At 33.8% G+C, this 16,279-nt stretch overlaps 1 protein-coding gene across 13 annotated transcripts in view; it reads right to left on the bottom strand.

Annotated features, from left to right (window-relative positions):
• Positions 1-2,815: 2,815 nt before the first annotated feature.
• Positions 2,816-16,279, bottom strand: part of baz (par-3 family cell polarity regulator) — a 477,788-nt gene continuing 464,324 nt past the window's right edge. For all 13 annotated transcript variants that reach the window (XM_081740533.1, XM_081740528.1, XM_081740531.1 and 10 more), the window contains 2 exons: positions 12,546-12,781; positions 2,816-7,193 (listed from right to left, as the gene is read on the bottom strand). In XM_081740533.1, coding sequence (XP_081596659.1) covers positions 7,009-7,193; positions 12,546-12,781 — 421 coding nt within the window. In that variant the 3' untranslated portion in view covers positions 2,816-7,008. The remainder of the gene's footprint in view (positions 7,194-12,545; positions 12,782-16,279) is intronic.

The raw sequence follows: 16,279 nt of genomic DNA, 5'->3' as shown, positions 1-16,279 counted from the left end.
GGAAATTAGAAGTTACAATGAGGAAGAATAGTAGTAATGTAAATTGGGGGAGTTAAAAACGATGTGGTAGCCTCAACTTGAACTTTTCGTGACATTTTCCTCATTGACGAAGGTCTATATAACTTGTTTTTGAGTTAAAGAAGGAAATCTCGAGTAAGTCATTGTGACACTCATAAGGAACGTCTCCTTATACGAGTATTAGTATTTTGTATAGTCCTACATGCAACGATTTTAACTAGCTAATAAGTAATAGTTTAGATGAAAGATGAAGTGACGCGGTAGGTAAGTGGTTAGCGTATTGAACGTGTGTTCCGCAGACCCGGGTTCAAATCTCGGCCAGATTGAAACTTTTTCAAATGTTTCAATTTCAATACATACTCAGTGTGACAAACAAGATCTCTCGTCCAAAAAGAAAAAGATGTTGGAATGAAGAGAATTGGAGAAGGTCCCTCAATGAAGGCAATCATTTACTAACTTATTTACTAACTTATGTTCTATATTTGATATTTTCAGCTACTTTCAAACATTTACTGATTCATGCGTGGTCAGTATTTTTATTTCTCTAAATATACAGTATATAAAGAAACAATACATTACATACACAGCAATATTGAGATTAATATATGGCGTTCTTTGGAAAACACGATCCGAACCAGAGATTCATCTTAGAATGGAGAAATGTTTCGTGCGTCATCTACTCACAATTTTACTTGCATAAAGACCTGACTTAGTGCTACCAACTGCTGTGAGTGCAAAGAAAAGTTACGTGTAAGTTGGGTTGCATCTGTCTAGGCGTTCTCACAATTGCAAATGACCTGGACCCCAAGTAATGGAATTAGAACGCTTAGGGAGGGAGATACTTTTGTAGTTGTCTGTACAGCAATTTCCTCTTCCAATAGATGATATCCTGCAGAATAATTTCATTTTGCAGCTATCTTTTATTATAATAATTGAATTGAAATGGCGGCTCTATAATATAATCATAAAGTCGCATCCTTTTTCAATTATTAATACAATGAAAATTATTAAAACAATTACGGAAATTTCTGTACACACATACAAATGTTAGTTATTTTAATATGAAATTCTGAAACTCTTATTTATTCATGTCTAAGATTTTGTAATAGTGTAGGGTCAGAATGCTTGTGACCCTCTGTCCACGTGTAATGGCTTGTCTCTTTCTAATGCCCGTCTTCAGCGTAAGTGTACATGGTTTTGTACGAGCAGTCAGATAAATGACCCTTAAAATGCTTGTTACCTTACAGAAATCTTTGAATACAAACATAAGTTGAACTGAGAAATCAATTCGCATTGAAACTTCGTAACAGTGTTAGTTTCTACGACGGTTGGAATTTAAATAGTGGCAACACTGCTATAGAAACACTATGCAATGAAATGTACTAGTGGCGCTGATAGCGCACGTTGTTGACATACCTAACCTCTGAGCAAATAGACTCGCCCGTCCCACGTCACCTGCAGACGCACAAGCGAGGGAAGCACAGTCACTTGTGAGCGAGCGGTCTAACGTAAAGGTGTCACTATGTTTTCGAAACAGGAACAACGGAGTTGGATGAAGATTGAATGTGCTAGAGGTCGAACAGCACGACAGTGTCATCAAGGGCTTCAAGAAGCGTGTGGGGAATCGGCATTGCCTTACAGAACAGTGGCCTGGAGGAACGTAATGCGTTAGGATAACACCATCACAGTCGTACACGAGAATCACCATAACTTTCACCACAATGGGGCTCTGACGCACTTTCGACTTTCGCGGCGACCCATAATGACGCCATTCGTTGGATTGGCGATTCAGTTGGCTCGTAAGATCTGGCCCTGTCTCATTCGGTGTTACGATACGGCGTAAGAAAGCCTCGCCTTCGCGCTCATAGCGCTCCAAGTGCGTCTGAGCAGCGTCGTAACGCATCCATTTCTACAGTTCCGTCAACTCATGCTGAACCCATCGTGATGCAATTCTGCGCATGCCCAGACGTTCCTTCAGGATGCGAAGCACAGTCGTATGCGCTAATCCGGTTTCGTGGGCGAGCTCACTAATCGTCAGGCGTCGATCACTATCCACTAACGCGGCAACAACTTGAACTGCTTCTTCAGAGACGCTAGGACGACCTGCCTGATGCATGTCTGCCACAGTTTGCCGACCTTCGTTTAAGGCTTTTACGCACCGTGCTACTGTTCTGTACGGCAATGCCGATTCCCCACACGCCTCTTAAAGCCCTTGATGACAGTCGTGCTGTACGACCTCTGGCACATTCAATCTTCATCCAACTCCGTTGTTCTTGTTTCGAAAACATAGTGACACCTTATACGTTAGACCGCTCGCTCACAAGTGACTGTGCTTCCCTCGCTTGTGCGCCTGCCGCTGATCTCTATAAAAATTGTTGCGGAAGTATCGCAGGATTCTGAAACGTGTATTTTTGGGTAGTGCATATTAGTTCCTGAGTAAAGTCTTGACCCGACTGCGGTAAAGTCCCATAGTATTGGAGCTATGGACCTTTAAAGTTCATCTTCTCACGTTTTCGGCAGCCTATAATTCCGAAATGACGGATTTCTGCACCAAGGTTGGTCTATACTTTTTGTCTTATCTTGGTGTCAGGAATTACCTCCCAAACGTTGTCAGTGTTGTTTTGAAACACCCTGTATATTTTTAATCTACTATATAGATTAAATGTCTGTAGAATCTTTACAAGGTTATTTTCCAAATAGTAGGAAGTATGTGGAGAAATTGTAAAATGATTTCGTATGAATTGTTAAAAAGATTGGTTAAAGGTCTAGTGAACACATTGAAAGAAAAACACGAAAATAATGTGTAAAAAATATTTTTTTATTTATTCTCAGAATGCAAATTTCAGCAATACCAACTCATTTAAAGATATACGAGGGAAAATATATATTTACCAACTACAAGCATATGCAGAATCATGGATGGTACTATACAAAATGAACACAATGAACGAAAATCAATGAAACAAAAAAACTATGTACATAAAAATTACTTATTTACATTGAATAGTTACACAAACAGATAGTACATTGATTTCTGTATTAGGTATGAGCTTATCAACTGACTTATCACAGTTTCTTCTATTAACAAATCTACAAAATATATATTTAAAAAAAAGGAATATGCATTTATGTAATTACAAGAAAATTGTATTTGAGAATTAATTTAATATTCTTTTTCTATCTATAAATTCAATAATAGAAGAATCATTACATAAGTTTCATACACAAGTTTCAATTAAGAGATCAGCTTTTGATGTTTTAAAACCTTAATTGCACAAGTACCCAGTACTGGATTATTTTCATCAAAACAAAATAGTCACAAAATAGTTCTAAAAATGTCACTATATATATATAATTCCTGAATTCATTTACGAATATTTTAAACATTATTGCATTAATTAAATCAGAGTGACTGTGTTTTTAATATAGATATTTTCACTTTCATAACAATTGTCCTTTTTAAAATACATAAGCGATCCGTTAAATATGAAATTATTATAAACTTACTTTTCTTTTCATGTGATTGGATGCAATTATAATGAGTGAATGATTAATATACAAGAATATTGTTTTGTGAATATTTATGGTTCTCATGGAAGATTAATAAATACTGATCATATTGTACAAACAGAGCAAAGTTAATGAATTACATTAACAATATATAGCTAATTCTAATCATGTTAGAAGACAATGATTACATGATATAACGAATAGGTTGGAAGGAATGGCTTAATCAAATAGTGAGATAACACTACCACATGACTTCATGGGACAAATTAACAAAGCATTACGTTCAACATACCATATTTACGCGATTCTAAAATGCACTTTTTTTCCCCTCCAAGGTGCGTCTTAGATTTGAGTTATGCAAATTTAAGCCAGATTAGATGGAGTTTTGTCAAAAATTGCTAATCCCGTTAGTCACGATTCTGTAAAAGAATTTGTATTTTTATGTGTATTTGGCCATCAAAAGTGGAAAAATTGGAAAAGCTAGTGGTGCTGATGAGGAAACAGTTCATGAGCAGTAACGTTCAGTTTATTCTTGCGAGTGTGAGTGCAAAACAGAAGAAATAAGTTTAAATAATTGCTGAATAATATTTGTGTTTGTTTTTGTATGTACACTCATATCCAAAATGATTGTCGCATATCTATAACTGTCTTCTTGTAAGAATATAATTTGATAATGATGTTGCAGGGCACTTTTAATACTTATACTCTGTGTATAATCGGAAAATGTATATTTGCGGTAAATTTCATAGGAAAAGAATTATAAATACGAAAATTAGAGTGAGTAAAACAAAATGTTGCTAAATGGAGAAGGAAGTTTTGTTTTCGTTTTATTGTTCTTATTTACTGCTCTTTTGACATGAAATTTTCCACATACGTGTCTTTGCCGATTATACACATACTAACATAAGAAATACCGGGCGAATTCGTTATCAAATTATATTCCTAGAACAACATATTTATCGACATGCGACAATAATTCTGGACGTGAGTGTACATACTGGTATAACATACCAGTATAATATTTTCCATAAGTAGAAGCTTTGCTTTGTATATACTTAAACACAAAAACTATTTGCTGAGCAAAACAACATATTTACATAAAAAACTACATACGTGTTACAGTTTCGCCAACTAACACTTTGGCTTCATTAGACACCATCGATAGTGTCTGATGAAACCAAAATGTTAGTTGGCGAAACTGTAACACGTATGTAGTTTTTTATGTAAATATATTGTTTTGCTCGGCAAATAGTTTGTCAGTATAATATACATACTGGTATAATATGATACCGATAATGGATTGCTATAAAACTTACGCAAGCAAGTGCTGTACCGTAATTATATTAGGAAAAGAAAGTACCAGCAGATGCACATTAATGTACCGTAAATTCCAGCAGTAAGTTCAATGTTTCTTTATCTTCTCATGTTCAGTATTTTTTTTTTTTTTTCATTCATTCTTTAAAATCAATGCACTGTAGTTTCTTTCTTTTCTTTCTTTTTTTTCCCCCATTTTCGCCAAGGGTGCATCTTACATTCGAGAATTTCTTGTTTTCAGTTTTTCCTTCAAACATAGGGGTGCATCTTAGAGTCGCGTAAACACGGTAACTTTCACCGTTTATGGGAGAAAATAGTTACACCTCAAATATCAGTCTTTCTGCAATAGCACAACTCGCTTCTTAACAATTTTAGCAAATTGCTTAATCAAAACTTCATTGAACAAAGCTCGGTTATGATAATTTAAACTCTCTTTGCTTATTCATTTCCTTTTACTTCAATGCAAGGCAGTCCAAACTTAGACGCAATCAGGGATTTTGCTATGCTTCAGGCTCCTCAAAATCACTTAAATTTTCGGGTATTTTAAGTGATATTTTAGTATCTGCCTGCCATTCGACAAAACAAAACATTACAAAAGAGCCTACACGAGACGGTATAGACTGTAGAATAATATTGCCATTTTAGATTTTTCCATGACAGCTACACAAAAGTTTTTTTCTTCTGTCAAATGAACAACTAAGGTCTTGATATAACGCATTGCTTCTTTTGTGATAATTTAACTTTCCTTTGCTTTACATAAAAATAATTTTTTTGATATTACCAATTTAATATTAATAAATCACCCTTAATTTGAGTAACATTAAATTAATTATTATCAATTATTTTTTTATGAGGCAAGGAATGTTAAAATTACCACGGGAAAGAAATAGGTCAAAATACAAAGTACATAACCATCATTCACTTTGTAAGTATCGCAAAGTTTTCTGTTATTCTATGACTGTAATATATTGAGAAACATTGAAACTACAGTGAAAAACAGGAAGTGTTAGCAGAAAGTGGGAAGACAAAAATAATACAGAAAGAAAATAAAAAGAGAATAAATTAATTTATGTACGAAATAGAAATGTGATAAAAAGTATGGCAGACTATAACTGGTAAATACTACGGACATTAATTTTTACGTCAAAAGAAGGATTGTCATTTGTGGAAGCAACTAAATTCGAGGCAAGTGACCTTGGAATAAAGATGAAGTACTTTTACGATAATGTTTCTCTTATTTATTATTATCATCATTATTATATCATACGCCATTTGTATATTTTTATTTTTATTTTTTTTTCACTTTGTTAAATTGCCCTCATCAATTCATGGCTTTTTGGTTTCCTTCTTATCTCACGATTATACAATCAACCAAACTACAAAATTCTCGCTGGCAAAACACATTATTTAGCAGGCACTTTGGAATTTATTCACACATACATCCGCCGACACATATACACGCACACACATACACAAGTACACAAACACAATGAAATTCATAAGTAGAAGATTTGTATAGGGTGAAAGTTTACATATATATATACACACATATAATTACATTCTTATATAGTTCTCATTTTAGAATCAGTCTTATGAACTTCATGTTAAGAAAATATTCTTTTAAAAAAATACTTACAAAGTATTTTTGCATTTTTAAATGTTATAAAACAGTTTTTTTCTACAATATTCAAGCCAACGAACAAATATACAACAAAAGAACCTACAATGGTTCAAAATACTTTTTAACACAAGTAATGGCAATTATTATTATTATTGAAACTGTGGAGGCACTAGTTACGCGGTGGAGGAACGGTTCCACACTGAGGCACCTGGGAATGTGATGCTTTTGTATAAAACTCAGTCTAACTGTACACAACAACGCATCTCTTTTCCTGGAAGAAAATTTTTACTAGCAACTACTGTTATAGCTTCCATTTATATATAACTAGCACTTCTTGACAATTACAAAAAACGAAAAATATTTAATATATTATCACAGCTGCCTTCTGCAAACCCAATGCACTCTCTTCCATTGTTAACACCCAACACTTATTCTTCAAACACTGGCACATTTTAAAATATGTTCAGGAGGCGGGGGGAACAGTTTGGAGAATACTTCATTTGGATTTTTCCTCAAGCCAAACAAACACGTATTCTATTCGATAATCAAATGTTTGGGCTCTGCTTTGTTGGTTCCCTTACTTTCGTATGCGTTACGAAGAGTCCTGGGTTCGTGGTGCTTCTCACGTAGCCCGTTGTGTAATTGTCATGGGAATGCACACCTCGATGATTGTTGGAGTAAACGGAAGACTTTGCACCAGGCTGATATAAGCGATGATGGATATGGTTACCTGAAAAAGAACGACGAAACAACCATTTATTAGTAAAACAATCGCCATTTTGATTTACGAAAAAAAAAATTTTCATTTTAAATAATTGTGCTCTGTATAGATTAGGGACGTAGAACGGCAAGTTGGAGGGGTAGCTTGCAGTAGTTTATATCAATCACTTGTATTGTTTAAATACTTCCTCTAACGGGCTATTGAACGGGTTATGTTCACCGCGAGTGATCTCTGAAATTAAAGGTAGCCACCAAACCTAAAAAGATAGGCCGCCGCTAGTATAGATTATACCTTTCAAAATGGCTGATAAAAAGTAAAGCTTTGTGGTGTTTGTCAACCGAATGCTTTATGCTTACTTCTATTAGGAAAGAGAAAAAAGTTTGTCTCTCTCTAGGTATATGTTTCTCTCGAATTCACGATGAGCCACTTCCGATTTTACGCTTATGTTTTGGTTTAGAATACAGATTACCGAAAGCACTTAATAGAGACACTGAGCTTTCGAGCCACAAAGGATTCATCACCAGAATAAAAAGAAGATAGAAAGCACAAGTCTTGAGAGATGCGTCCCAAACAATCTTTAGGCAAGTCCCATAACGAATCAAGTCTGAACTATGTTTATATTCAAACAAACAAACAAAACCTGACAGTTACATAACACAACAATAAACTATGATTATATGCAAACAAGATGTAAGATACAGAATAGCTCCGGCTGAAGAAACGGCTGACGGAAGCATATGTATACAGTGGTGTGTTGTATGTATGCACTCGAGGAGAAGAAGCACAACGAAGAACGGACTCCTTTGCAACAGGGTGGGAAACAAAATCATGATTTTTTTTAAATCTCATGCTTTTTATTTAAACCTCATCTTTCTCTTCGTATAATACAAGTTGTGAAGTGAAGAAAAACATAGAGAATTAGTGTTAAATGTTAGTTATGCCATTTAAGTGAAAGTATTGGGGTTGAATTTTGAATTAATCCTCAATCGTTAACCTATTTCCATGGAAAAGGTACAGCAACGTTTATCAATATGACACTTTTTTCAATATATATATATATATATATATATATATATATATATATATATATATATATATATATATATAAAGCGGTCCAGAACTACCTTCCGGCACGAAATACATACAAAAATACGTAAATTTTGTCTAAAGTTATGTAAAATGTACAAAATTTTTAAGTTTCGCAGAAGGGTCGGACCCCCCTAAATACGCCCCTATTAACAAACAGACGTGCACACAAAAGAAGTTTCGTCTTAAATGTCGATGGTGATTTCCCTAGTGGAATAGTTAACGATTTACAAACCCTATGTTACGAAGAGAAGAAAGCAATATTGCCTTGTTACCCGTTCAAAAAGGGATTTTCCGTAATCATCCTCTGCATGAAACACTCGTTTTCATACTGTGCTGTACATACATGTGCGTCTCATTGTATTATGATTATTATCTTCTATAATCGAAATAACAGAACAGAAATGGGATTTTACTTATTTTCACTTTAAATTAATTTATTTCGAAATTTGATTTAAACCAACGATTTTTATTTTAGAAATCAGGTGATTTAAATTAGCCTGATTTAAATCAATCCTGCTATGGAAAAGGTTCAAAATTAGATAGCTGAATAAGGAATCGAACGAAAGGGTGTTGGAAATGGTGCGAGATATATAAAGTAGTATACTAGAGTATGTGGAAAAGAAAGAAGAGATAGGATGTTTAGACACATTATGAGACAAAAATATGCTACTAGCTATGAACGGAATGACCGAAGGAAATATACCCAGAGGAGAGGCTGTGATTAAAATATATTAATCAAATAAATTTGTGGTTTTCATCCTTATACAAGATCTAGGAAGAAAACGTATATGGAAATAAAAAAAAAGCGCCTAGCTCAGAATAGGAAAGAATGAAAAGTTGAGTCAAACAATAATACAAGATGTAGGGAAGAAAAACTACATGGAAATGAAAAGTCGGGCTCAGAATAAGAAAGAATGGAAAGCTGAGTCAAAAATAATACAAGATGTAGGGAAGAAAAACTACACGGAAATGAAAAGTCTGGCTCAGAATAAGAAAGAATGGAAAGTTGAGTCAAACAATAATACAAGATGTAGGGAAGAAAAACTACATGGAAATGAAAAGTCTGGCTCAGAATAAGAAAGAATGGAAAGCTGAGTCAAAAATAATACAAGATGTAGGGAAGAAAAACTACATGGAAGTGAAAAGTCTGGCTCAGAATAAGAAAGAATGGAAAGCTGAGTCAAAAATAATACAATATGAAGGGAAGAAAAACTACATGGAAATGAAAAGTCTGGCTCAGAATAAGAAAGAATGGAAAGTTGAGTCAAACAATAATACAAGATGTAGGGAAGAAAAACTACATGGAAATGAAAAGTCTGGCTCAGAATAAGAAAGAATGGAAAGCTGAGTCAAAAATAATACAAGATGTAGGGAAGAAAAACTACATGGAAGTGAAAAGTCTGGCTCAGAATAAGAAAGAATGGAAAGCTGAGTCAAAAATAATACAATATGAAGGGAAGAAAAACTACATGGAAATTAAAAGTCTGGCTCAGAATAGGAAAGAATGGAAAGCTGAGTCAAACAATAATACAAGATGTAGGGAAGAAAAACTACATGGAAATGAAAAGTCTGGCTCAGAATAAGAAAGAATGGAAAGCTGAGTCAAAAATAATACAAGATGTAGGGAAGAAAAACTACATGGAAATGAAAAGTCTGGCTCAGAATAAGAAAGAATGGAAAGCTGAGTCAAAAATAATACAAGATGTAGGGAAGAAAAACTACATGGAAATGAAAAGTCTGGCTCAGAATAAGAAAGAATGAAAAGTTGAGTCAAAAATAATACAAGATGTAGGGAAGAAAAACTACATGGAAATGAAAAGTCTGGCTCAGAATAAGAAAGAATGGAAAGCTGAGTCAAACAATAATACAAGATGTAGGGAAGAAAAACTACATTGAAATGAAAAGTCTGGCTCAGAATAAGAAAGAATGGAAAGCTGAGTCAAAAATAATACAAGATGTAGGGAAGAAAAACTACATGGAAATGAAAATTCTGGCTCAGAATAAGAAAGAATGGAAAGCTGAGTCAAAAATAATACAAGATGTAGGGAAGAAAAACTACATGGAAATGAAAATTCTGGCTCAGAATAAGAAAGAATGGAAAGCTGAGTCAAAAATAATACAAGATGTAGGGAAGAAAAACTACATGGAAATGAAAAGTCTGGCTCAGAATAAGAAAGAATGGAAAGCTGAGTCAAAAATAATACAAGATGTAGGGAAGAAAAACTACATGGAAATGAAAAGTCTGGCTCAGAATAAGAAAGAATGGAAAGCTGAGTCAAAAATAATACAAGATGTAGGGAAGAAAAACTACATGGAAATGAAAAGTCTGGCTCAGAATAAGAAAGAATGGAAAGCTGAGACAAAAATAATACAAGATGAAGGGAAGAAAAACTACATGGAAATGAAAAGTCTGGCTCAGAATAGGAAAGAATGGAAAGCTGAGTCAAACAATAATACAAGATGTAGGGAAGAAAAACTACATGGAAATTAAAAGTCTCGCTCAGAATAGGAAAGAATGGAAAGCTGAGTCAAAAATAATACAAGATGTAGGGAAGAAAAAACTACATGGAAATGAAAAGTCTGGCTCAGAATAAGGACAATGGAAAACTGAGTCAAAAACCATATAAGATGTAGGGAAGAAAAACTATATGGTAATGATGTAGGGAAGAAAAACTATATGGTAATGAAGTCTCGCTCAGAATAGGAAAGAATAGAAAGCTGAGTCAAAGAATAATACAAGATGTAGGGAAGAAAAACTACATGGAAATGAAAAGTCTGGCTCAGAATAAGAAAGAATGGAAAGCTGAGTCAAAAATAATACAAGATATAGGGAAGAAAAACTACATGGAAATGAAAAGTCTCGCTCAGAATAGGAAAGAATGGAAAGCCGAGTCAAAGAATAATACAAGATGTAGGGAAGAAAAAGTACACGGAAATGAAAATTCTCGCTCAGAATAGGAAAGAATATAACCTGAGTCAAACAATAAAACAAGATGTAGGGAAGAAAAACTACATGGAAGTGAAAAGTCTGGCTCAGAATAAGAAAGAATGGAAAGCTGCGTCAGACTAATACATAAATTCTCTCTTAATTTTAGATTGGATATTCAAACAGCAAACAAAGAAAGCTAATTTGGCTTTTTCCTAGATTTTTCTAGAGCGTTTGATTTAGAAAGACCCAAAACATATATTATTGTCCAAATGAAATAACTATGATTAAGGAACCAGAGTTTAACTACTTTGAGTCTTAAGCTCGTAAGATTCAATCACTAATATTACGAGTTTTCTTTTTCATTTTTGCCTAATTTTCACACTATGATACACTCTGTGTACTGATGCCAGAGACAGTAATGACCTTGTAAGTTGACCAAATGAAGGAGAAAATATTTCGAAAAAAAAGTGCCAATCGATAAGAGCAACAAAGAATGAACTACATATAGAACAACATAAATTTTAGTCCACACATTAATAAGCACAGTTCCAAAAATACAGGGTGATTCAATAAAACGGTAAATTTTGAAAAAAATAATTTCATGAAAACTAATTTTTAAAAAAATATTTCTCATTTAATAGTAGATATAATGCCACTTTAGAATACGTAGAGTACAATTTTAGTAACCAGTGGCCACTGGTTTGGCCAGTGACTACCGATTACTGTCGGTACAGTCCGCAGCAAAAAACCTGCAACATGAGCAAGTAAGTGTATTGTGAAACGACGAAGTCTTTTGCTCCGAAATAAGTGTGCAGGGAAGGACGCTGAGATTTCTCCTGGCGTGATTCGTGCTACTTAGACGTTATGTTGATTTCCTGCGCTGTTAGGCGTAGTTTCACAATAATTTTACATGCTCATGTTGCAGGTTTTTTGCTGCGGACTGTATCAAAACTGATCACCATCCTCTTAGGTATTGACAAGACCAATATCATATCTCAATGACTTACCGTTCCCGAGATATTGGCCAAAAAAAGTGCCGATTTCGGGAGATTTAAGGAGATATACCTCGGGAACCGTAAGTCATAGAGAGATGATATTGGTATTGATCAATATCTAAGAGGATGGTAAACATTTTGATACCAACAGTTATCGCTATGGTTACTAAAATTGTACTGTCTGTATTCTAAAATGGCATTATTTTTACTATTAAATTAGAGAAATATTTTTTCAAATTTGTTTTTATGGAATTATTTTTTCAAAATTTACCGTTTTTTCAATCGCTCTGTACTTAAATTTAAATGATCTAATTAATTCTATGCATTTTATTATTTTTAACAACGTACCATTGTTTTTGGACGATGGGATGTTGTTTCTCTCGTGGTTTTGCCTTGGAAGAGAATTTGAATTGGTTTCGGAGACCTTTGACTGTTGCTGTTGGGATACTGACGACGGTTGCTGCTGGTGATGATTTGACCTCGTGTTCATGTTGACGCTCTCGTACTCATAGAAGTTGGAGACTGGCCTCTGGTGGTGCTCGCGGTTGTCTCGTCTCTGCGAATGGTAGTGTTGCTGCCTTCGACTGCAAACAAACAACAACAAATAATAAGCACTTTTTTTTTTTCATTTTAAACATTTACCAGATGTAGTCCATGTTAATGACATAATACCCATTAGCAGCTGCAAAAGGCTTATGAAAAGAATCCATGTTGTACTCATTGCGCTTAGTAAGAATAATAAGGAAATGGGCTGGCAAGAAATTTTTGTATTGATCCAATATACAGTCATCCAACACAACGCGGAAAATCTATCGAGAAATTATGGTATGAATCTCTAATAATAAAAGAACGATCAAAATAATAATAAAACGCAATGAATGATATAAAATGGAAATGAACTAGGAGATTTGTATGAAATATACGCACAAACAGTCAACCTTCATTTCAAGAATGTGTATTATTGGAGATGAGCAGTGCTCGGCTGGTAAAGTACATACATTATTTATCTATGACGAAACAGAATTAATATACTGCGAATGTACTGCCAGGGACGGCTCTACCATATGTGCAATACGTGCATTTGCACGGGAGACAAGTTTCAAGGGCGGCAAAATACCATTTAAAATACTGTCGTAACTATACTATTTAAAATAAATATTTCTTGTAGGAAACAAACTTCACGACGATGGTAGTTAAATTTACTAAGCTGACATTCTATTTTAATACTACATTCATAAATCATGTTTAGTTTAGGTCGCATTAGTTTCGGGTTACATGCCATTGCACGGAGCGGCAAACTGCCTAAGGCCGGTTTCTGTATGCTGCTGTTGAAATGTGTACAGACAAATTGAATTGTTCTTTACGGAACGAGAAGGTAATAGGGATTTAGTGGAATACATGCCTTGAACTAAAGAACGGCCAAGAAGGTGCTGGGAGGTACTGAGAAATTTTTTATGTTAAATTTTCAAGTGATGTTCTCTGTAGTTTTTAGATAATAAAGCGATATAACGCGACAAAAGTGAAGTTATTTTCTGTAGGCCTAATATAAAAGTTGGTTGTCTAAGTTATAATTTAAGGCAGTGATTCCCAACATTTTTTGACGGACGATATACTCGTACTGAACGCCTACTACACACGTCAGATACTGTCTTGTTGATTAATATATTGATGGCCTAATGTGGCTTAAGGGCAAGCCAGACAACAGAAAAGCCCAGAGTTCTATAATTAATTTACTTTCTGTTCCATTCTGTTCCATTAGAAACATACTTTTTATACAAAAACTCGCTCTTATTGATATTTTCTGACTCCTGGGTACAGGCTATTTTATAAATGTTTTTCATGTACTGTGCTGTAAATTTTAAAAATTTATTATAGAAAAATGAAGTGAAGGAATAAAAGTATTGTTCGCATTTTAAAATAAATATTCTAGTAAACGACTTGATGGTCCACTCAATAATAATAATAATAATAATAATAATAATAATAATAATAATAATAATAATAATAATAATAATAATAATAATAATAATAAATTATTGTCATTAAGCTACACATAGCAATTGACAACGTCAAAGTGTGATATAATATTATTATAATAATCTATAACTAAATTAATGATGAAATGACATTACAAAATAAATGACAATACCGATATGCATAGATTAAATACTAGCTCAACACGAGATTAGGAAATACGTTACATTTCTATTGAACAATTAAAATACTCCTGTAAAGAATAATAGAGCGTTGCAACTAACCACTTGTACAACTTACTTTTAAATCTATCTATATGTTCATTTGTTAGTGTTACAGGCAACTTGTTTTAGTTTTATTCCGAGTGTCTCATAACTAGTTAACGATTTGGACAGTCATTGATATGGCGCATTTATGAGTTTATGGGGCACTATTTCTAGTATTGTATGAATGGCTATCTTGTCTGAGTTATAGATTTTGAAGATTACGTTTTACATAAAGGAGCACGTGTAAATGTATAGCTTGATTATAGTCATAATTTTAAGGTAGATAAACGAAGGTCTGCAGTGAGTTAATTTGTCTGCGTTTGAAATAATTCTGATGGCCTTTTCCTGTATTAGAAGAATGCTATTTACATGACAATTATTGCCCCAAAATAATATACCATACAAAATTATACTCTGAACAAAAAGCAAAATAAGCTGATCTGACATAGTTATCAGGAACATGATTTTTTTAGTTGCTTTAACATATATATTACCCTTGAGAGTCTCTCAATATAAATAGCTAGAAATTTTACACATGTTGAGTTATTCTGGACAGGCACTTCTTTTACACTAAAAGCCATGTTGAGTTTTATTCTCATTAAGAAAGAAAGAAAAAAAAACATTAGCTTTAAACCAAATCACAATCTGATCCCATGATTTTCAGTTATAGCATTAAGTGCACTAAGATCAGGACTAGTATTTAAGAAGATGGTATCGTCAGCGTACAGTATAGAGTAAGCAGATAAAAAGTAAGGTACATCATTTATCATTAGTAAAAATAAAAGTGGTCTAAGTACTGAACCTTGGGGTACTCCGTACGTAACTGATACAATGCGTTGACTACTCTTGTAAATATTTACAGCAATTATTTCATTTTTCTTTTTCTTTTCAGTTTGAAAATTTTCATGGTACAAATAATGAATACCAGGGGAATTTTATCAGTAACTCAATAATCTCCTCCACACTTGGTAACTCTATTTCTGTTCAAATATAAGAATAAATAACTAAATAAATAAATAAAGAGCAATACAAACTGGTGCTTAAATGCAGCAGTGTTTATCAAATGAATGCGAAACAGTAACAGAAGCGACGTCTGAAATTGTACTCAATATCATGGATAAAGAAAAGAAACATTCAAAATTACTCGAAAATTCTTCGATATTTCATTTACTGAAACTAAACGAAAAATAATGTACTATATTAAAAAATGCATATACAGGGTGTAACAAAAAATCTCTCACAATATTTTGGGAACAAATTTCTCACATCAAAATAAGAAAAAAAGTCTATGTGGACCTGTGGTCGAAAGTGGATAGTTTCAGAGTTATAGGGTGCCGAAAACACGAAACAAGCGAACTTTAAAAGTTCATAGCTCCACTACTTTGGGATCTATCATAGTCGGGTCAAGACATGGAACTGGTATGTGAACTATCTAAATATCCATATTTAAGAATTCTCCAGTACTTTCACACCAATTTTTAGAGAGGTAGGTGGAAAGTGATGAAATACTTCCAAACAGCATGTCTAAAACTGATTGTGCAACTACCGGGTTCTGAAAGATGGATATTTGTATAGTTCACATACCAGTTCGTCAGTGATGTCCTGACCCGATTACGATTGGTCCTATGGACTAAAGGAACTATGGACCTTTGAAGTTCAATTTTCACGTTTTCGGTATCCTACACCGTATAACTACGAAACTATGCACTTCCGACCACAGGTCCACATGAACTTTCTTAGTTTGTTGAGAAGAATCTATCCCCAAAATATTATGACAACTTTTTATAACACCTTGTGTAGTATATATCACCACATCAATCATCCACATTAATTCATGCTTAA

This window comes from Thermobia domestica, chromosome 15, assembly GCF_964235325.1.
Source record: "Thermobia domestica chromosome 15, izTheDome1.hap1.1, whole genome shotgun sequence".
In the NCBI taxonomy this organism is placed as follows: Eukaryota; Metazoa; Arthropoda; class Insecta; order Zygentoma; family Lepismatidae; genus Thermobia; species Thermobia domestica.
The sequence above is the reverse complement of the archived record's forward strand: the minus strand, read 5'-3'. Positions and strand labels throughout refer to the sequence as shown.